At 36.9% G+C, this 21464-nt stretch overlaps 1 protein-coding gene across 2 annotated transcripts in view; it reads left to right on the top strand.

Annotated features, from left to right (window-relative positions):
• Nucleotides 1-21464, top strand: part of INTS7 (integrator complex subunit 7) — a 91482-nt gene that overhangs the window by 5657 nt on the left and 64361 nt on the right. Inside the window, exons 2-4 of one of the 2 annotated variants that reach the window (XM_032862801.1) lie at nucleotides 8205-8334; nucleotides 10846-10992; nucleotides 17153-17290. In XM_032862801.1, coding sequence (XP_032718692.1) covers nucleotides 8205-8334; nucleotides 10846-10992; nucleotides 17153-17290 — 415 coding nt within the window. Of the gene's footprint in view, nucleotides 1-8204; nucleotides 8335-10845; nucleotides 10993-14268; nucleotides 14550-17152; nucleotides 17291-21464 lie in introns of those variants that run through there. The other variant, XM_032862802.1, reaches the window with a different exon arrangement.

Consider the following 21464-nt stretch of genomic DNA (forward strand, 5'->3'; position numbering starts at 1 on the left):
TCTTAGATATTTAGCCTTGAAACTGTTTGTTAGGTTTTTAATATACTCATGATCAGCCAGTAGCTTATGTTGCTTGAAGCTAAGAATCCTGGCTGATACATATTACCTGGAAATGTGTATTGTTTTGAAAACTTGATTACTGTACATAACAGTCCCCGAGTTTACCATCATTTAGTTATTCTACCTCAGTTCCCTAGAATTTGTCTTTTTCTCAGAATTACATCACTCTAAAATCGTAATTTAAATATCCCTTTTAAAATCTTAACCTCTGTCCTCTAATTACTTTCTCGAGATGTATTTTAGCATAATGGTTCAGGACCGCAGGCTCTGGAGCCAGATTGCCCGGATGTGAATCCCGTGTCTGCCATTTATTGGCTCTTGTTCTTAGGCACGTTGCATAACCAGTCTTTGCCTGTGTCTGTCATCTTTAAAAAGGGGTAATAATAGTACCTAACTTCTATGATGGCAGTGAGAGTTTAATTTATGTAAAGTGCTTCGTAGCGTGGCACAGGATATGGGCCATCGCCATTTCATGAGTAACTGCTGTATTGATCATTCTTCATTTTCATTCAGACCTCCGTACATTCACCTGCCTCCTTTGCCCTACCCATCAGACTCTTCCTGTTGTTTCCTCTGTATCAAGCTTCGATTTCATGGTGCCACATTTTATTAACTTCATTAACTTTCTTACCTGCACTTAATTTTATTTACTTTTTTAAAAATATTTTATTTATTTATTTAACAGAGAGAGAGACAGAGACAGAGAGAGAGATCACAAGTAGGCAGAGAGGCAGGCAGAGAGAGGGGGAAGCAGGCTCCCTGCTGAGCAGAGAGCCGGATGTGAGGCTCAATCACAGGACCTGAGATCATTTTACTTTTTTTTAAAGATTTTATTTACTCACTTGAGAGAGAGAGAGAGAGAGAGAGCATGAGCAATGGGAGGGACATTGAAACAGACTCCCCTCGAAGTAGGGACCCTGGTGTGAGGTCTATCCCAGGACCCTGGGATCATGACCTGAGCCAAAAGCAGACACTTAACCAACTGAGCCACCCAGGTGCCCCCTTGCCAGCACTTTAAATTCTCATCCAAGATTCCCTTTTAGTTATGTGTGCCCAGAGGCAGCCAAAAATTGCTAGAGAAAGATTGTAGGGTACGTGGCTATTATCAGAAATGATTGCAAACCCAAATGGGCCTTTATCACAGACCCGTAATACTACACTGTTTCTTTGGTCAAGACTCCCACCTTCTTTAGTGACATTTCAGATCTTTAAAATTTTCAAAACTAGAAATTCTGGGTTTTAGGTGAAGTCTCACTTCATTTTTAAAATTTGCCAATTAATTCAGAGCCTTTAAGAAACATTGTTATCTAGGGACACCTGGGTGGCTCAGTTGGTTAAGCGGTTGCCTTTGGCTCAGGTCATGATCCCAGCATCCTGTGATCGAGTCCCACATCGGGCTCCTTGCTCGGCAGGGAGCCTCCTTCTCCCTCTGCCTCTGCCTACCACTCTGTCTGCCTGTGCTCGCTGTCTCTCACTCTCTAACCAAAAAAAAAAAAAAGAAAGAAAGAAAGATTGTTATCTATCAGATGAAATTTGTCTGAGGGCCAAATTCAGTAAATTATTAGCTTTCTAACTCCACTATAGGCAGGACCATTAAATTAAAGGGAAGTGGTAGAGGATAGCTTAAGGCTCTTTAAGTTCCTGTCTCCTCAAAGTAGCTAAACAGATCCCTGGGCGCTAGCCTCAGATTTGGTAAGTTTGAGTAGAAGTCTGGCACAGGTATATTTGAAAAGTTTTACAAATGTTTCTGATGCAGAAGCAGAGCTGAAAGCCACTAGCCTAGCAAAATGTTCTGCACATATTAAGTGCTTAAACAGTCTAGAATAATAAATTTCACTGCTGTCAAATGAAATTTGAATGAATAAGCAATTTACAGACAACCTATTTTAGTTCTCCCTAGCCTACTTGCATGTTGTAACTGATTAAAGCACTGTTTAATTACAGGCACTGAAAAGAAAGAGAGCTCTGTTTCTTTGGTGGGAGAATACAAAGAAAGATGGAGAAACAGCAGTCGCATCCCTACGCCTTAATTTCTGGTTTTAGAACAAGATCTGACTGTGCTGAGTGCCTGTTTTCAGGTGCTTGCCTTATTCTAGAATTGAAATTGGCCCAGAGCAAACAAGATGGGTACATACCATACCACCCCAGCCTAGGATTCTTGCTAAATCCTAGGTCTTAATATATTTCTTTCTTCTCTGGCACCTTAACTTCTGTCCCTCAGAGCCAGTCTTGCTTCTTGTTTCTTTTTCCTAAAGCTGTTATATCAGTTGTAAAGCAAGAAATTTACTATTCTTTATCAGCCCTATTATAGGAATGAGGGTCTATTTTCTCTTAAGGAAATAAAATTTGACAGTATTAGAGAAATCAAAACATTTCTCTGGCCAGATTCAAAATTATCTTTGGTACACTTTAAGTCATCATATTTAAACCAATGAATGTGGTCTGGGTTGTGTTTTTTAAGGGAAAGTGAAACAGATCATATTCTGTCAGCCAAACACCCTCTGCATGGGCAGCCTCCTACTTTACCTTTTTCATCCCAACCAAGGTTAATTCATTACAAACAGAACTTTACTCCCTTCCGCATCACTCAACTACAGGCAGAAAGAAGAGGAAAAAAGTCCAATTACTGTGGATTGTCCCACCAGATTCCTGCAGCACACACACACAAACACATCTGTTCCTTTGTTTCCTCACCTCCATCCTCCGACTTGGCCCTTCTTCTCCCCTTCCCTTTTGTCCTTACTGCCCTGTGTGTGTGTCCTGTGACCCCTTTGTCAAGTCAGGTCTTTAGAAAAGCTTTTAAAGCTCTGTGAGCCCCTGCCAGTTACCCACAACATTTCCATTGGCACCGTGTTTGGTTGGAAACCGACTCCAGGAGCTTTAGTGGCAGTTTTTCTGTGTATGGAGGTGGGGGGTAGGGGAAGAAAGGAGCAGGCAAAGAAGGGCTATGTTCTAAATATCTCAATTAGAAACTTGAATTAATTTTCCCATAGGAACGTTTACTCTAAGTGGTTATTGGATTCTGGAATATGATGAGCGCTGATAGGGCTGTTTTTTTCCTGCAAGGAAATATATTCCAAGTACTAAATAACCAATGTGAGTGCATTTACGGAACTCAAACCGTTAATAAGTTGTAGGAATTGCCTGTGCAGATTTACTCTGTGGTTATCTTTTGTATTGAAACATAGTGACAATCAATAAAGAGTCCTCAGATGAATATTTCCTTTGTCATTTTTTAAAAGTGAGCAGAGTTTATTGAACAATATTCTAGGCACTTATTCTTGTATGAATATGGATATAATTAGCATTTTATAAGTGCTAAAATACTAAAAAATATTTGAAACTTATGCTGTTAATGCCATATCATGATATTCATTCTAAATGAATATTTTTTAGGGATTGAATGTTATCTTTGTTTGTTGGGGATTTTTTTACATTTTTTAAGTCAGATTTATTTAGGTATAATTTATAGATAATAAAATGGATACAGTCATGAAACTACAACCACAGTCAAGACACGGAACATTTTCTTCACCCCAAAAACTTTGCCTGTATTCCTTTGCAGTCTGTTTTCTTTCTCTAGCCCCTGACAACCACCGATCTGTTTTCTGTCCCAAAGTTTTACCTTTTCTCAATTGTCCTATAAAATAGCCATGCAGTATTATAGTCTTTTTTGGGTCTGACTTCTTTTACTTAGCACAGTCCTTTTGAGATCTACCCTTTTGTTGCACGAATCCGCAATTATTTCCTTTTCATTGTTGGGTGGTAGCCCATTCTATGGATCGACCACAGTTTGTCTGTTCTTTCACCAGTTGATGGACATTTGGGTGGTTTCCAGTTTGGGGCTATTACTTGGCTGTGAGCATTTGAATACAAATCTTTGTATGGACATAAGTTCTCAAAGCACTTGGATAAATATTTAGAAGGAGGATTGTTGATTTTTAGTTATCTTTATAAAAAACAGCCAAACTGTTTCCCAAAGAAACATAGTTTTGCATTCCCACCAACAATATATGAGAGTTATAGTTGCTCCGTATCCTCCTGAACACTTGGTATGTTAGTCTTAAAATTTTTTTGCCATTCTAGTGGATATGTAATGGTATCGTAATGTTTTTCATTTATATTTCTCTGATGACCAGCAATGTTGAACATTTGTTAACTTCCATGTATTTCCATGTATATGAAGAAATTCATATTTCTTTTTTAATGAAATTTCTCTTCATATCTCGCCCATTTCAAAAATCAGGGTGTCATCCTGTTGAGGCACGAGAAGTGTGGATGCTGCCTGTGGAGGTATTGGGTGGAGGCTGGAGTCATGGGTTGTGAATTCACCCAAGGCAGAACGAAGGAGACAGTAGTTCACTGAATACGGCAGAGGAGACTGTGAGGTGGCAGTGCTGGAGGGGGAGTGTGGCGTAGTGGGGGAAGTGAGCAGGCATGGGAACTATGGGATTTTCCTTTTTCGGTACCTCTGCCTGATTGTAAGTAGCCCTTCGGTCAGCTGGGGCTTATGGATATTCTGAGGTGGGTTGTTCTGCTCAGTGGTCACTGTGAGCCCCTTTACCTTATTCAGTTTCCACTGCTCAAACCTGTGGCCTAAAAGCAGCCTTCCACATCGTCCTTTATGGTAGGTGTTCTGTAAATATTTTCTTCTGGTATGTGGCTTGTCTTTTCATTCTCTCCGCAGTGTCTTTTGAAGAGCAGAAGTTTTTAATTTTGATGGAGTTTCTCACTTTTTTATTTTATGACTTACGCTTTTTGTGTTTTATCTAAGAATTCTTTGCTCAACCCAAGCTCATAAAGATTTCCTGTGTATTTTCTTTTTATGGTTTATAATTTTAGCTCTTACATTTGGGTCTATGGTTCATTTTGAGTTCATTTTTGTGTATGGTGCAAATTAAGGATCGAGGTTTTATTTATTTATTTTTTGCTTATGGATTTCCACTCATTCCAGGACATTTTGTTAAAAAGAGTATCCTCTTTGTGTGTGTTGAGTTTGAGAAGTTCTTTATAGATTCTGGTTATCAACCTTTTGTCTGTACTGTCATTTGCAAATATCTTCTCCCATTCCGTGGGTTGCCTCTTTGTTTTGTTGACTGTTTCCTTTGCTGTGCAGAAGCTTTTGATCTTGATGAAGTCCCAAAAGTTCATTTTCGCTTTTGTTTCCTTTGCCTTTGGAGACATATCTTGAAAGAAGTTGCTGTGGCTGATATCAAAGAGGTTACTGCCTATATTCTCCTCTAGGATTCTGATGGATTACTGTCTCACAATGAGGTCTTTTATCCATTTCGAGTTTATCTTTGTGTACGGTGTAAGAGAATGGTCGAGTTTCATTCTTCTACATATAGTTGTCCAATTTTCCCAGCACCATTTATTGAAGAGACTCTCTTTTTTCCACTGTATATTTTTTCCTTTTTGTCGAAGATTATTTGACCATAGAGTTGAGGGTCCATATCTGGGCTCTCTACTCTGATCCACTGGTCTATGTGTCTGTTTTTGTGCCAATATCATGCTGTCTTGGTGATCACAGCTTTGTAGTAAAGCTTGAAATCAGGTAATGTGATGCCACCAGTTTTATTTTTGTTTTTCGACATTTCCTTAGCAATTCGGGGTCTCTTCTGATTCCATACAAATTTTAGGATTATTTGTTCCAGCTCTTTGAAAATTACCGGTGGAATTTTGATCAGAATGGCATTAAAAGTATAGATTGCTCTAGGTAGTATAGACATTTTAACAATGTTTATTCTTCCAATCCAAGAGCATGGAATGGTGTTCCATCTTTTTTTTGTCTTCTTCAATTTCTTTCATGAGTGTTCTGTAGTTCCTCGAGTACAGATCCTTTACCTCTTTGGTTAGGTTTATTCCCAGGTATCTTATGGTTCTTGGTGCTATAATAAATGGAATCGATTCTCTAATGTCCTTTTCTGTATTTTCATTGTTAGTGTATAAGAAAGCCACTGATTTCTGTACATTGACTTTGTATCCTGCCACGTTACTGAATAGCTGTATGAGTTCTAGTAGTTTGGGGGTGGAGTCTTTTGGGTTTTCCATATAAAGAATCATGTCTTCTGCGAAGAGAGAGAGTTTTGACTTCTTCATTGCCAATTTGGATACCTTTTACTTCTCTTTGTTGTCTGATTGCTGTTGCTAGGACTTCTAGTACTGTGTTGAACACAGTAGAGTAGGCATCCTTGTCGTGTTCCTGATCTCAACGGGAAGGCTGCAAGCTTTTTCCCATTGAGGATGATATTTGCTGTGGGTCTTTCATAGATAGATTTTATGAAGTTCAGGCATGTTCCCTCTATCCCTGTACTTTGAAGGTTTTAATCAGGAACAGATGCTGGATTTTTTCAAACGCTTTTTCTGCATCAATTGAGAGGACCATGTGGTTCTTCTCTCTTCTCTTATTGATTTGTTCTATCACGTTGATTGATTTGCGAATGTTGAACCATCCTTGTAACCCAGGGATGAATCCCACCTGGTCATGGTGGATAATCTTTTAATGTGCTGTTGGATCCTGTTTGCTAGGATCTTGTTGAGAATCTTAGCATCCATATTCATCAGTGATATTGGTCTGATATTCTCCTTTTTGGTGTGGTCTTTGCCTGGTTTGGGGATCAGGGTAATGCTGGATTCCCAAAACAGATAATCATATCAAAAAAATGGGCAGAAGATATGAACAGACACTTATCCAATGAAGACATACAAATAGCTATCAGACACATGAAAAAATGTTCATCATCACTAGCCATCAGGGAGATTCAAATTAAAACCACATTGAGATACCACCTTACACCAGTTAGAATGGCCAAAATTAGCAAGACAGGAAACAACGTGTATTGGAGAGGATGTGGAGAAAGGGGAACCCTCTTACACTGTTGGTGGGAATGCAAGTTGGTGCAGCCACTTTGGAGAACAGTGTGGAGATTCCTCAAGAAATTAAAAATAGAGCTTCCCTATGACCCTACAATTGCACTACTGGGTATTTACCCCAAAGATACAGATGTAGTGAAAAGAAGGGCCATCTGTACCCCCAATGTTGATAGCAGCAATGGCCACAGTCGCCAAACTGCGGAAAGAACCACGATGCCCTTCAGTGGACGAATGGATAAGGAAGATGTGGTCCATATACACTGTGGAGTATTATGCCTCCATCAGAAAGGATGAATACCCAACTTTTGTATCAACATGGACGGGACTGGAAGAGATTATGCTGAGTGAAATAAGTCAAGCAGAGAGAGTCAAGTATCATATGGCTTCACTTATTTGTGGAGCATAACAAATAACATGGAGGACATGGGAAGATGGAGAGGAAAAGGGAGTTGAGGGAAATTGGAAGGGGAGGTGAACCATGAGAGACTATGGACTCTGAAAAACAACCTGAGGGTTTTGAAGGGGTGGGGGGGGGAGGTTGGGGGAACCAGATCGTGGGTATTAGGGAGGGCAGGTATTGCATGGAGAACTGGGTGTGGTGCAAAAACAATGAATACTGTTACGCTGAAAATAAATTAAAAAAAAAAAAAGAGTATCCTTTCCCCATTGAATTATCTTGGCCCCTTTGTTAGGCCATTGGTTTGAGACCTTTCTTCTTTCCTAATATTAAGTACCTGATGTTATAAATGTTTCTTCAAGAACTGCATCGGCCACATCACACAGATTTTCCTTTTGTTTTCATTCAGTTTAAGAGATTTTTCTAATTTCCCTTTCACCTATGGCTCATTTAGAAATTGTTCCATCTCCAAATATTTGGGCATTTTCTAGCTATTTTTCCTCCTAGCAATTTCTAATTTAATTCCACTATGGTCAGAGAACATAACAAAGTATGGTTTCAGTTCTTTTAAATTTGCTGAGATTTATTTTATGGCCCCAGGTATCCTTAAAATACTCAACCTTTTTTTGAAAAAAAAAAAATCTTATTTTCTTTCCATTATCTTATATCTCAAATGGCAGTTTACCAAATTACTATTTAATAGGCCGTGTTTTGTTTTGTTTTGTTTTAAAGCTCATGAATTACAGTGGTACCTCACCTAATCGTGAATGACTGTTATTTTATGGCTGTGGGATGCCGTGTGGGTATTTGCTATTTCTGCCTTCTTGTAGCCACAGGTTTCTAAGCTGTTCTTCCATTTTCGTGCTTTTCATAGGTCTAAGATCCGGCAAACTCGGTGAACAGTGTGAAGCGGTTGTTCGCTTTCCCAGGCTCTTCCAGAAGTATCCATTCCCTATTCTCATCAATTCTGCATTCCTAAAGTTAGCAGATGTTTTCAGAGTTGGGTAAGTCTTTTTAAAGCCACAGTGTCCTAAATTACTTTGCTCAGATTTCTCTGTTTGTGATGCTGTGGTCTTTATTGTTTTTGCCCTTCTGGACTTCCACATGGTTAGTGACCATTTTAGTGGATGTATGGGGCAGTCTGCAAAACTTTTTGGTGTGAGGTATAATGGCATTTTAAGCAGAAATGAAGTGGCAAGTCAGAGAGGACTTATTTCTTTGGGGAACAGAATAAATTCAATTAAGATAATCTTAATGTATATATTGTTGCATTTTTTGGAAGTATCTGGAAAACTCTAGCACATTGTTATGAGAAGTTCCTGATTTAGTAACTTATTTTATAACACAAGATTACATGTTACTGTGAAGTGGCTGAAACATGGAAAGACTGGATAAATACTTTTTAGATGTTTTTTTCTCCCCACCAGTCCCTCTTCTGCTTCTTCCCACTGTTTTCCGTGCACTTGTGTGTTTATATACACACCGAGTCAGACTTGAAGAAGAGATGTGTAGAATTAGCTTGAGGGTAGAGGAAGATCATCTGACCTCTGGCATTGGTCATGATACGATGGAGGAGATTTAATTTATCCCTAGGGCTTCTCTTTCTGTCACTGCCATCTTGGTGTCCTGCAGCAGAACTGCAGACATTGCCAACTGCTTATGCTTCGTATTCTAAGTGTAGGTTTCATGCCACCAAACACCGTATGATTCCTGCTTGGAGCCCCCATTTTCTCTCAGTACATCAGCAGAGCAGTGTCTCCAAAATCTGACTCCTGACAGCTCTCACGTGATCTCCTCTGATCTTGAGTATGTTATTTTGGCTCCATATTCCTTTCTGATACTTGAGTGTTTGTTCCTTTGTGTTCTCCTTTCCGTAATATATGCTTAGAGCTCTTGGCCTTGGCTTTAACCTTTCTCATCCTTCTAATACATGTCTGAGGATGTCAGATAACATCCAGGCAACTGGTAAAATAGGACACATTGGAAAGGACTGAAGCTGGAATTAGTTCTGTCCTCTGTGGGAGGAGAGAGAGACAGAGCTGTAAATGCTGAGTTGCAGGACATCTACTATCCTCTATGACAGACTTGAGTGTTTTATTTCCTTTCAAATGCATTGTAAATGTTTGCCAAGGAAGGCGGTCCCATCAGTTCATATTTTCACCAAGATCGCATACCTCCTGACCACAACCTAGTCAGCCTGGTCTGTGAGCTTGATTACTTCTGATTTGCTACGTATAAAATGGTACTTCATTGCTGTTCTAACTAGCATTTTATAAATAACTTGTGAGGTTGAATATTTTGCCATAGGTCTCATTTTCTTTACTACAAATTTTCTATTTATTTGCTTCCTTAGTTTTTGTCTTTTATATGATCTTCTTTAATGAAAATCCTCAAACATACTAACTTTTTGTGAGTAATGTCTGTATTTGATTAGATGAAGACGTGAAGGGGTAATGGGGACATTTATTTCACACATCTGTAATAATACGTGTGACTAACGTTTACTGAGCTCTTTCTGTGCACCCAGTGCTGTTCTCGTTTTCACGTGTGAGTTAAGTACTGTGATCAGCATTAGATAATTGAGGATATTGAATTGAGCAAAGAAGTTAAACTTGTCACAGTGATAATACAGTCAGAGAGAGAGACAGAGCCAAGATACAGTCTTGGCAGTTGGTCGCCAGAGTCTGTGATATATTACCTTTCTGACAGTTTGAACATTTGTGTGTATTGTACCTAATAAATTTAAGACATACCTGGGTGAGCAGTGTGCACGACATGAGAAAATGACCGTTTTTAAGAAGACTGTCGGACGTTTGAAAAGGATTCCTTATGTTTTGTTTTGGCATTTCAGGTACGCTAACAAGTGCAAAAGCAAAAACTTGAGAATCCCTTTTTCAACATGGTGAAGTGATCAGATATGCTAACCACTACCAGAATCATGTCATCTACAGATTTGGGCCGTTTCTCTTCCTTTTTGATCTGTGCACTTCCATTTCCTCTTCTCAGTGCACTAGCTTGAACTTCCAGCAATATGTTCTGTAAGAGTAATGAGAGGCCTTTTTGCCTTTTCCCCAGGATTCTGGGGAAAGCATTCATTCTTCTGCCACTTAAATATAATACTAGCTATATACAGGCTTTTGGCTTATATTCTTTATCAAGTTAAAGCAGTTCTCTTCTATTCCAAGTTTGATTAGTCATGGATGAGTTATTGAACTTTGTTCATTGTTTTTTCTGCATTGATATGATCGTGTAACTTCTTTAGCTTGTTAATGTTATGAATTACATTGCTTAATTTTTTTATATTAAACCAGCCTGGTCTTCCTGGATTAAAAACAATAACACCATTAACAAAAACCGAAGTATAGGCTTCAGCTCTTTTAATGATGAGAAATAGTAAGAGATTGAAAAACATGGGCCTGTTGCTAAAATTTAACGTTGTTTTGGTTGCTTTGATTCCTAATTAAATATTACTTTCCTAAAGTGGTCTAATTTACTTTGTCTCTGGTTCTTCACAGAAACAATTTCCTGAGACTGTGTGTTCTTAAAGTTACTCAACAAAGTGAGAAGCATTTGGAGAAGATTCTGAATGTGGATGAATTTGTGAAGAGAATTTTCTCTGTGATTCATAGTAACGATCCTGTAGCAAGAGCCATCACACTCCGGTATACTCTGTTGCTATAATGAATCACCAAAGATTGTTTGAGTTGCAATTATATCCTCAAAAAGGGCAGTATGTTTCCTTTTTTCATTTTGAATGTTAAGAATTTGTTTTTTCAACCAAGATTCCAGGCAGAAATATAGTAACCACCCCAGTCTATACCTGCTCTTCTGATACCACCTAGGATCCTGTTTTGGTTGTGAATTATTGCCTAACTTGTGTTTGAAATGTACCTTTTTGTAGGTAGACATTCTGATCAGCTAACTGGGGTTGGAATCTAGCTTAGCCTCAGCTCATTTTGAACTCTTACCTTCCTGATCTTTTTCTGTTTCATGTCAGTTTTTCTGTTCACCCTTGGCTGTGTGCTCATTTTTATATGCAGTAACTTATATTTGAACTCCTTGGAGAATGCCTGATGGAACCACTGTAGTTTCTCCAGCCTTTTCTTCTCTTTCCTGGAATCTAAAAACATTTTTTTTTTTAAGATTTTATTTATTTGAGAGAGAGAGAGAAAGGGAGCAGGGGTAGGGGCCAAAAGAGGGGAGAGAGAGAATCTCAAGCAGACTCCTCACTGAGTGGGAGCCCAATGCAGGGCTTGATCCCATGATCCTGAGATCATGACCTGAGCCGAAATGACGAGTGGGATGCTTAATTGACTGAGCCTTCCAAGCATCTGCCCCCCGCCGTGCATTTTTTGTTTAATTTTGCCAGCATTTCGTATTGTAAGCCTTATATTCAGCTTGAACCATGTTGTCTTTTTAGGTCTGCTACCTATAGAATGAATGTGTAATTTTTAGACTTTTGAAATTCACTTTCCTAAATTTTAGGCCTCACATCTGACTTGCCTTGTTCAGAAGTGAACCTTCTTTTTAATCATGAAGTCTAGGATGTCACCACTTCTCTCTGCTTTCCCATCAAGAGCCAGGTCTTCCCTCTTGTGCAGAATTAAGTGCTTTTGTAATTCCTCTGCCTTTTGAGTGATTAAATTATGAGCAGAATGTAATATTTTAAAGTCAGTTAATTGATTTTATCTTTTAAAAACTATATATAATAGAACAGAATTAAATTTAAAGATAGTTTTACCTTTTGATTCAGCAAATTCACTTACTGGAATTTTTTTCTATAAATCATTTCTAGAAGTTGGTGACTATATGTGTACAGATGATCATAGTATCTTTTTTGTAAGAAGTGAAAAATTGGGGCAAAACCGTGTATTGATAGGGGAATAACTTATGGGCCACTGTATAACTTTTAAAGAATGATGTAAGTGTGTATTTAACACAGAGATATTAAGGTGCACCAGGATGGTGTGGTCGGTTGAGCGTCCGACTCTTGGTTTCAGCTCAGACTGTAACTCAGGCTGATGAGATTGACTCTGTTTGGGCTCTGTGCTCAGCGTGGATTCTGCTTTCTGAAGGGAAACTTTCTCTCTCCCTCTATTCCTCCCACTTGTGCGCTCTCTCCCTCAAATAAATAAATAAATCTTAAAAAGAAAAAAAAAAGTAGTCAAGTGATGTCTGTTTTTAACTCATTTTTATCCATAATATTAATATATGTGTTTATATAGGCTCAGGAAAGAATCTGGAGGCATATATATACTGTTAACAGTGATTATTTGTGGGAGGGGTTATTGGGCTATGCATCACAAGAGAGTTTTCTGTGTGGTTTTGCAATGTTTGAATTATTTTCCACAGGCATAGGTTTTTTGGTTTTTTTTTTTTTTTTTAATCAGAAGACAAAAGAATAGAATTTAGCTAGTGGAATGATTCTATAAATGATTTAGAGCTAGTTTGAGTGTTTTAAGAAGAATATAGATTAATATATTTGAATATTCCATTCATTTTGCTCTTTCCAAGTCATGGCAACTGGGCTTTGCCACAATTCTTCATTGAAGAACTATTGCTGTCAATAAAATGAGATTTCTAGAAAGCTTCCAGATTGATTGATTGATTGATTGATTTAGAAAAAGCACTTTAAAGGAAATCAATCAGATTGAAATTATATTTTTCAACATTAACACTTGATGCAAGATGCAAAAAATATTAAAAGAAACTTGAATTGGGGCACCTGGGTGGCTCAGTCAGTTAGGCATCTGACTTTGGCCCAAGTTGTGATCTCAGGGTCTTGGGATCAAGTCCCATGTCTGGCTCCCTGCTCAGTGGGTAGTCTGCTTGTCCTTCTCCCTCTGCCCCCTTGCCTTGTGCACACACACACACACACACTCTCTCTCTCTCTTTCTCTCAAATAAATAAAATTGTAAAAAAGAAGTTTGAGCTAAGAATGTTAAGGAGTCCAATTAAACACTTAAAACATAGTACGGGGTACCTAGCTGACTCCATTGGTGGAGCACGTGACTCTTGATTTTGGGATTGTAAGTTGAAACCCCTCTTTGGTGTAGAGATAACTTAAAGATAAAATCTTAAAAATAAGTAAATAATAAAATGTAGTACAGTTAATAAGATCCTTAGATATACAAGGCCTTAGATGGTTTTGCCAAATAAATAGGGACATGTTTTAAAACATTCTTGGTGTAGTTATTTTAGGAAGAGGAAAAAAACTTGAAGATCAGGAATGAGGGGTGATCAGATCATTTTGTAAAGCTTGCAGAATTATAAAGTAAATATCAAATACCAAAAAAAATGTATTTGTAACAACTCAAAACTAAAATTCTAGTATCAAATTTTGATATGAGAGTATCAAACCCTTCTTACAAAAATAGAACATTTTTGAGTAGCCTTAGGATTTTTTTCCATGATTTCATTTTTTTCATGATACAAAAAATGACTTAAAGTGAAAAAGTATTTTTTTAGTTTAATATATTATTTAACGTTATATTATAAAGTTTTGAAAATACGATCTTTTAAAAAGTGTAAAGAAAACTAATTTTGCCATTAAAAAAGTCATAAGAACTGGGGCACCTAGGTGGCTTAGTGGGTTAAGCCTCTGCCTTCGGCTCAGGTCATGATCTCAGAGTCCAGGGATCAAGCCCGACATTGGGCTCTCTGCTCAGCAGGGAGCTTCCTTCCCTCTCTCTCTGCCTGCCTCTCTGCCTACTTGTGATTTCTCTCTCTGTCAAATAAATAAATAAAATCTTTAAAAAAAGTAATAAGGACCATGTCATTTGCTACCTTAATTATGTAAGAAAGAACATGATTTGTCAAAAAAAATTTTATTTTCTAAAGAATAAAAATATTTACTTTAAGATTGCTCTTACAAAGCCAGAAGCCATTGCTCTTCTGATTTTTTCTCATTACATAGATAAAATTTTTGTGTGTTTTCAAATTTCATATAAGTGGGCTCATACAGTGGGTATCCTTTTGTGTAAGACTTCTTTCAGTGTTTTTGAGCGTAATCTACTTTGTGTGTCAGTAATTTGGTTCTTTGTATTGCTGAGTAGTTTTCCATTGTGTGACTGTGAATCTATCTCTTCTCCTTCTGACGAATGCCTAGGCTGTTTCCAGTTTGGGGATATTATAAATAATAAAGTTGCTGTGAAGACTTGTGAACATGCTTCCCTTTCTGCCAGATATATATGTAGGAGTGAAACTGCTGAATCATGGGGTAGGCGTGTATTTAATTTTTAAGAAACTGCCAGGCCTCTTTCCCAAGTGGGTTTAAACATATTTTTTTCTGACCAACAGTATGTGAGCTCTGGTTGCTTCACCCTTTTGCCAGCCTTTGGTGTTGTCCATCTTCTTCATTTTAGCCATTCTAATGAGGTGTATAATGGTTTTGATTTGCACTTCCCTAAGGGTAAGGATCACTTTCTCATGTACCGTTTGATGACAGTTTCTTCTGTCTCTTTTTGGGAAGATCTGTTTGAATTGTTTGCCTGTTTTCTTTCATTAGGTTGCTTAGATTTTATTACGTTACTTGGCTTTTTATTACAGAATTGTAAGATTTCTTGATATATTCTAAATACCAGTCCTTTGTCAGATATATGCTTTACAAATCATATTTAAAAATAGAAACTTCTTTCAGGGCCTGAAAGCCATGAACAGAATGACTACCATTTTTATACTCTTCCTTAAGTTATGTATTAACATTAGTGTTTCTTATGTTTCTAAAATAACATATGCCTCAGAATAAAGATCATTCCAAGGTGGGTAAGTGTCAAAACCAACCCCGATGCTGGCAGTGTGAGAACAAGTGAGTGTGCTTCTGTGATAGCCACTAACCACTCTACATTGCTTTTAGTTTCTACTACAAGGTCTTCAAAATATTCTGCTTTTAAAAGGGAGAAAGTGCTTTTGTAATTTAAAAAAAAAATGTCAGTTTTTTGAAATTCGATTTGGGAAGCAGGGACCTGTTCAGCTGAAGAGAAGTTTGGCTGGGTGTATAGGGAGAACTCTCTGGTCCCAATTCACATTCTGATGAGTTGACATTTCACAAATCGCTTTCCTTGATGTAAAGCGAGAGAAGTGATACCAGCCCTAATGGAGTCACTTATTTCCTATAGGGTAAAAGATTTCCTTTTTTCCAAAAAAAAAGTTTTCTGGTCACTACAGAAATATAAGAACCTGGCTATTAAAATCTGTCTTTGAAAATTATGAAGCACATAAGTGAAGGAATGAATATTCCTTCTATCATGAAATACTTGACTATGATACTTTTTTTTAATAAAAAAGATATGATACAGAACAATCTTAATGTTTTATAGAAACATGATTTTTCATTGAAGAGTATTATAATAGAATGATGAAAAATGAGTCTGTTAAGGAGAAAAACAAAGTCTACAAAGAAGAGATGTGACTGATAAATGATAGATCAACATTAAGTACTCTTGAGTACCCATTGCATAGAAAATTTGGTGTGTGTTTTTAGGAAGATAGATTAAAGTGGAACCTCTGATATCAAGGAGCTTGCTTTCTGGAAGAATGTATTAATAAGATTACAACATACGAAGGAGAGCAAAAAGTGGTGCCTCTCAAACACTAAGGAGTTCTTAGAGTCAGAATGATTTAAACTTAAAGAGGAGAAAAGACAAGGAAGAGATATTTTAAAGGTGTTTTCTTTTTTTACCCATTACTTTAGACTTCATAATTGAAACAAGTGGAAGAAGAAGCTGGGAGGTATTCATAGTGTTTGAAATGTAGTGCTATAAATTATTTATAATGTTAACAGATATTTTCATAAAGCAGTGACAAATGGGATTACGCCTTTTTTTGCTGTTTTATATTTAAATTTAAATAAACTCTTAATCAAAATGTGTTGATATTAGCCTAATCTAATCTTTCCTTATATAAACTATTATATTATAAGCTGTTTATTTCTTTGGAAAAATATAACTCATCTAATTTCAAAACCTCATTTTCAAATTGAATACAAATGACATATTTAGCCCATTTTAGTATTTTGTTTGGTATAAACTCAAATAGTTATGTCCAATCAAATCTCCATAAGGTAGTTAGGTGGTGACACATCAAGTTGAAAAGTTACTTAGGACACTGACCAAGAAAGGTTGTCACTGTAGGAACTCTGTTTTGTTTACCACAGCATTTTGCAGCCCTCAAAAATCCATGCATTTCTGCTGAAAACATCTTTTCAGGCTCTATCTTATGTAATTTATGTTACAAATAATAGATTTTTTTTCCTTTTCCAAATTTTTAATTTATTATAAAGTAGACTGTTTTTCCAGAATGCTACCGTCCTCTTCCTTACAGATTCTGAAATGAGGCCCAGGGAGTGTCCTCTGCCTTTGTTCTCTTGATGTTGAAGACAGATTTGAAAACCATGGTATCAGTAGTTACTGTTATAGAAAAAAGGACTGGGAGTCTTACCTTTTTTACTTTCTGGATCTGCTTAAAAGCAAAAATGTTGGTTTGCTAAAATGGACTTATAGAACATTGGAAAATTGATATTTTGATGCTTTAATAATTGAGAAGTTTCTGGGCTCTATATGGTTACCAGGAGTTACTTCAGGATGGTCATTTTCAATTTTGCTTATATAAGATAAACCATGTTAATTTTTCTGACATATCGGTGTGAAAAGTGTTTAGAATTTGAGTCCTTGCTTGATTCCTAAAGTTGATGTTTCATTAACCCGAGATTTAAGGGATTATCTGCAAATTTTAATTTTGGCAATCTAGGCTTTGCCTTGCTTCTTCCTCTCTTGATTTTTTGCTTATTGTGTTTCTATTCTTCTTGGATCTCTGTCTCCGTAGGATGTTGGGAAGCCTGGCGTCAATAATTCCTGAGAGGAAGAACGCTCATCATAGTATTCGTCAGAGTCTGGACTCACATGATAACGTGGAAGTCGAAGCTGCCGTTTTTGCTGCTGCAAACTTCTCTGCGCAGTCAAAGTAAGCATCGGCCTTTTAATCTTCCCAAGAAGAGGTTTTGAAGGAATAACTCATCAATATACATAAACACTAAGTGAAAAATGTAAATGGCAAGGTGTTTTTTCCAAGAGGGTTTACATCCTGTTGGGGAAACAGAACTTCAATACGTAAAACAGAATGCTTAGGTACGTATGTTAGCATTGACTGCACATGAAATAAGAATTTCCAGAAGGACAAATCAGTGTAGATTACCTCAGTTAGGGAGGGCTTCATTGGGGATCAGTTTTGTCCGCTGAGGCACCCTTTCCAAACATATATGGTTCTAATGCTGAATTTCTGCTTTCTTACTGTCTTCTCAAGGTTAGCTTTTTGGCATTGGAGCTGTGTAACGGTTTGGCAAAGGTAGTAATTCGAGCTGAAACCAGTTTCACATATTGGGGATGTCATATCCTGTAGTATTATATTGCAGAACAATTTGTTTTCTTGGATGCAGTACTGACCATGGTTCTATTGCTATGTTTGACTTGTTTGCCTACCCTATCTAAAAATATAAATTATCCCCTTCACTGACTGATAGCAAAGTAGCATTGCTTTCTGGAGGGCATTTTGGTAGTGTGCATTGCCTTAAACGTGATCATCTTTTTATCCCTCAAGTGGACCTAGAACATCCACTTCTGAGAACTTATCCGGAGGAATCAGCAATGGGTACTGATACTTATTTGCAAGGATGCTGGTTGTAGTGTTATAAAAACAACAAAAAAAATTAGTAACAACCTAACTTCTAACCAGTGTGCTTAGATAAATATGATCATACAGTGAAATATTATGTCAGCTCTTAACAAGTATATTTTAGAAGTATATTTGGAAACAGCTTACATCATAGCTTATAAGACCTTACAGAATATATTTTTTAAGAAACAGGTATTTGGATTGATGAAATATAAAAAAGACAAAGGATATATATCAAAATCCCGTGTCTGGGTGATAAGATGGTACCTTATTTTTGTTTTTATTTTTTTAATAAACTTCTTTGTATACTGTCGGGAGCAAGTTTGAGCTTTATAATCAGATGGTGTAATTTTTAAAATTAAAAAAGATAGCTTTTCCATTAAGAATCTCCGCTAAATTTGAATACAACTTAGAACAGTTTATCACCAACTTTCTCTCTTCAGATTTTAATTATATGCGTATTCATCTCTTCAGCTGCTCCTGTAAAACCTTTATAATCCCAGGATTACTCACTGGTAAAGGAGAATGGAGAATAGGAAGCATGTAGTTTTTTAATGTACTGCTCAAAATTAGTAGGTGTGGCAGTGAGTAAGAGAAATACTGAGTAAACACAGTCCTATTTGTGCTTTTGAAAACTGGTATTTTTTTTCTTATTGAGAGTCATTACTATCGAGAGAACTTTTTTTTTTTAAGATTTTTATTTATTTATTTGAGAGACAGAGATCACAAGTAGGCAAAGAGGCAGGCAGGGGGGTGGGGCAGGCTCTCCGCTGAGCAGAGATCCCAATGTGGGGCTTGATCCCAGAACCCTGGGATCATGACCTGAGCCAAAGGCAGAGGCCTTAACCCACTGAGCCACCCAGGCGCCCCGAGAGAACTTTTTAAAAATTGTTTTTATTGGATGGGAATTATATCTAGTGAGCAGTTAACTGATTACCACTGTCAAGGTGTCAGTACTTTATAATCTGCTTAAGTAAACTTGCATTTCCTGTAGCTCCAAAAATAATTTTCTAAATTTACTTTCTAAATTTAGATGATAAATTAATAATTTAGTGATTATATTTTATTTAATGAAAATCATTTTTGGTTCAGGTTCTCTTATGTTATTATCAGAAGCTAATTTTATTAGTTGTGGAATTTCTGATCTGTTTTGGAAAAGATTAAGACTAAGTAACATAGAAACATGATTCTTCGCCTATAGAATTGATGACCAATAAACATTTAAGTTAATAGTTTACATAGAAGCCGTATAGTTTACATAGAAGCAGGCTGGAAATCAAGTATCTTGACCAATACTGATGGGTTTTTGTCTTAGTATCTCTGTCACTTTTGGATCTTAAACAAATTAGAGCAACTAGCAAATTAAGACCTTAAGAATTTATTTAATACTGTTCTCCCTTTGTCTATTAGCATAATCACATCTAACTTGTTCTTAAAAAGGTAAAGATTTTATATATTTAAAGAGAGTCCCTGTGTCACAAAGCAGGAGTTGGAAACCCAAATGCCTTCAGAAACTGGAGAAGCGTTGTTATTGAGAGAGGAGCCCTCTAGCGGCCAGTGCCAAACCGAACAGCGCACTGGCAGTCTAAAAGTGGTGGCTACTTACTCATTCACCCCAGCTGATTGTGACAGAGCAGGAATGTATGCCCATTGTTGTCAGGGCTGGCATGGGTGGAAGCTAGAAAATCTGATTATTCTGTGTATAGTCTTATTACCATATGAGACTCTATATTCACATACATTCTTAATATTGACATTAAGGATTTTAAAAAATACTATTAGACAAAGAAAAGAAAGAAAACTGCAGCCTTCTGATTTGCAGTTTATTGACCCTGAAGGCCCATAACAGATTTTTAAATTTTGAGTTGCATAAAGTTACAGTTACTGAAGAAGCGCTTATTGAATATCCGCCATGTGTAGATGGTATTCTCAGCGCCCAGGAGGACAGGGGTGGAGAAGATAAAAGCCCTGTTGTTGTGTAAACACAACAACAAAATAGTTTCAGAGGTGTGTGAATGTTATGAAAAAAGAAAACAATTTCGTGATAAAAATAATACAGTTTAATCGTTGTGATAGTGAACCGAGTAAGCTGCTTTCAGAAGAGTGATCAGGGAAGGCCTCTCTAACCAGGTGACATCTGAGCTGAAACCAAGTGTTGAAAAGGCAGCAAGTTAGAGGAAGAAAATTCTAAGAAAGAATAACAAGTATGAGAGCACGCTGATAGGTGAATGAGTCGTTTCTACACGCCTGATAAACCTCTTATACCTAAAAGACGTTTGTAATCTAACTTTTTCTTATCAAGTATGAAACTGATACCTTAGAAAAGTAGTTTTCAGACTGTTTGGCATCTTTATACTTTTCATTATTGAAGTCCTCATGGAGCTGTTTCTGCTCACATGGACTATATCGATAGATTAGAGTATTAGAAATTTAAATGGCTAAATTTTAAAAACACATGTTCATTTTTAAAATAACAATTCTCTAAATATTTTAATGTAAAAACAAGCATTTTTGTGAGATGAGTAGCTTTGTTGTCGTTGTTGTTGTTTTTACATTTTCCAAATCTCTCTCGTGTCTGGCTGGATTCTTACGTGTTTCTGTATTCAACATTTCTGTTGCAGTATGTTACAATAAAAGATATGAAACAAATCCAGCCTCACACAGATAGACAGTTGGAAAAGAGAAGAGTATTTTTAAAGGCTTTATAAGTAGTTATGGATATTTTTCTTTGATGTTATACAAAAACTAAACAAGTGGTGGTTTCTTAAAGGTTAATTGCAGTGTGGACTCTAAAATTGTATCCATGAACTTGTAATATAGTACATTGAAATCTTTCAGAATCTTTTATCCATGTATGGTTTTATAATCTCTGCACTGGCCTTTTTGGAAACATTGGTTCACTGCATTATGCAGGTCTTCCAAATGTCGACCCATTTCATTGTATCATATCAAAGGATGATATCAAAGGATCCCATTTGTTACTTGCCACCAGTCTTATCAGGAAATTCTTTAGATATTAAGTTGTCAAGCTCATGATGATAGATATGTTTTCTGAAATTCTAGTTTTTGCTTAGAAACTCAGATCGGCAAAAAGTTTTCCCAGTTATTTTCCATGAACTGACAAGCCAACTTTACTCATCTTTTGAGAAAATGTCTGCCAAATAGCCAAGTCTGAATAACCATGAGGTTTCATGGGAAAAAAAATGGCTAGTTCATCTTATAACTCTAATAATTACGTGGCACTTTTCCTGGAGACAACCACTGTGTACCTGATGTGTGGCTTCTGTTTTGTCAGAGAATATTAAAAAGACACTTGCTCACAGGTTGAAATTCAATAAAATTAGTAATTTTTACTGTTTTATCAAGGGTGTTCGTAAGTGCATCTGGCTTCCTTCCTTCCTTCCTTCCTTTCCTTTTAGTGTGAGTGCACAGTGGTAAAGAATGCAATGACTGCTCGGACAGTCGG

The sequence above is a fragment of the Lontra canadensis genome, unplaced genomic scaffold (assembly GCF_010015895.1).
Source record: "Lontra canadensis isolate GAN:19392208 unplaced genomic scaffold, GSC_riverotter_1.0 scaffold24, whole genome shotgun sequence".
NCBI classification, from domain to species: Eukaryota; Metazoa; Chordata; class Mammalia; order Carnivora; family Mustelidae; genus Lontra; species Lontra canadensis.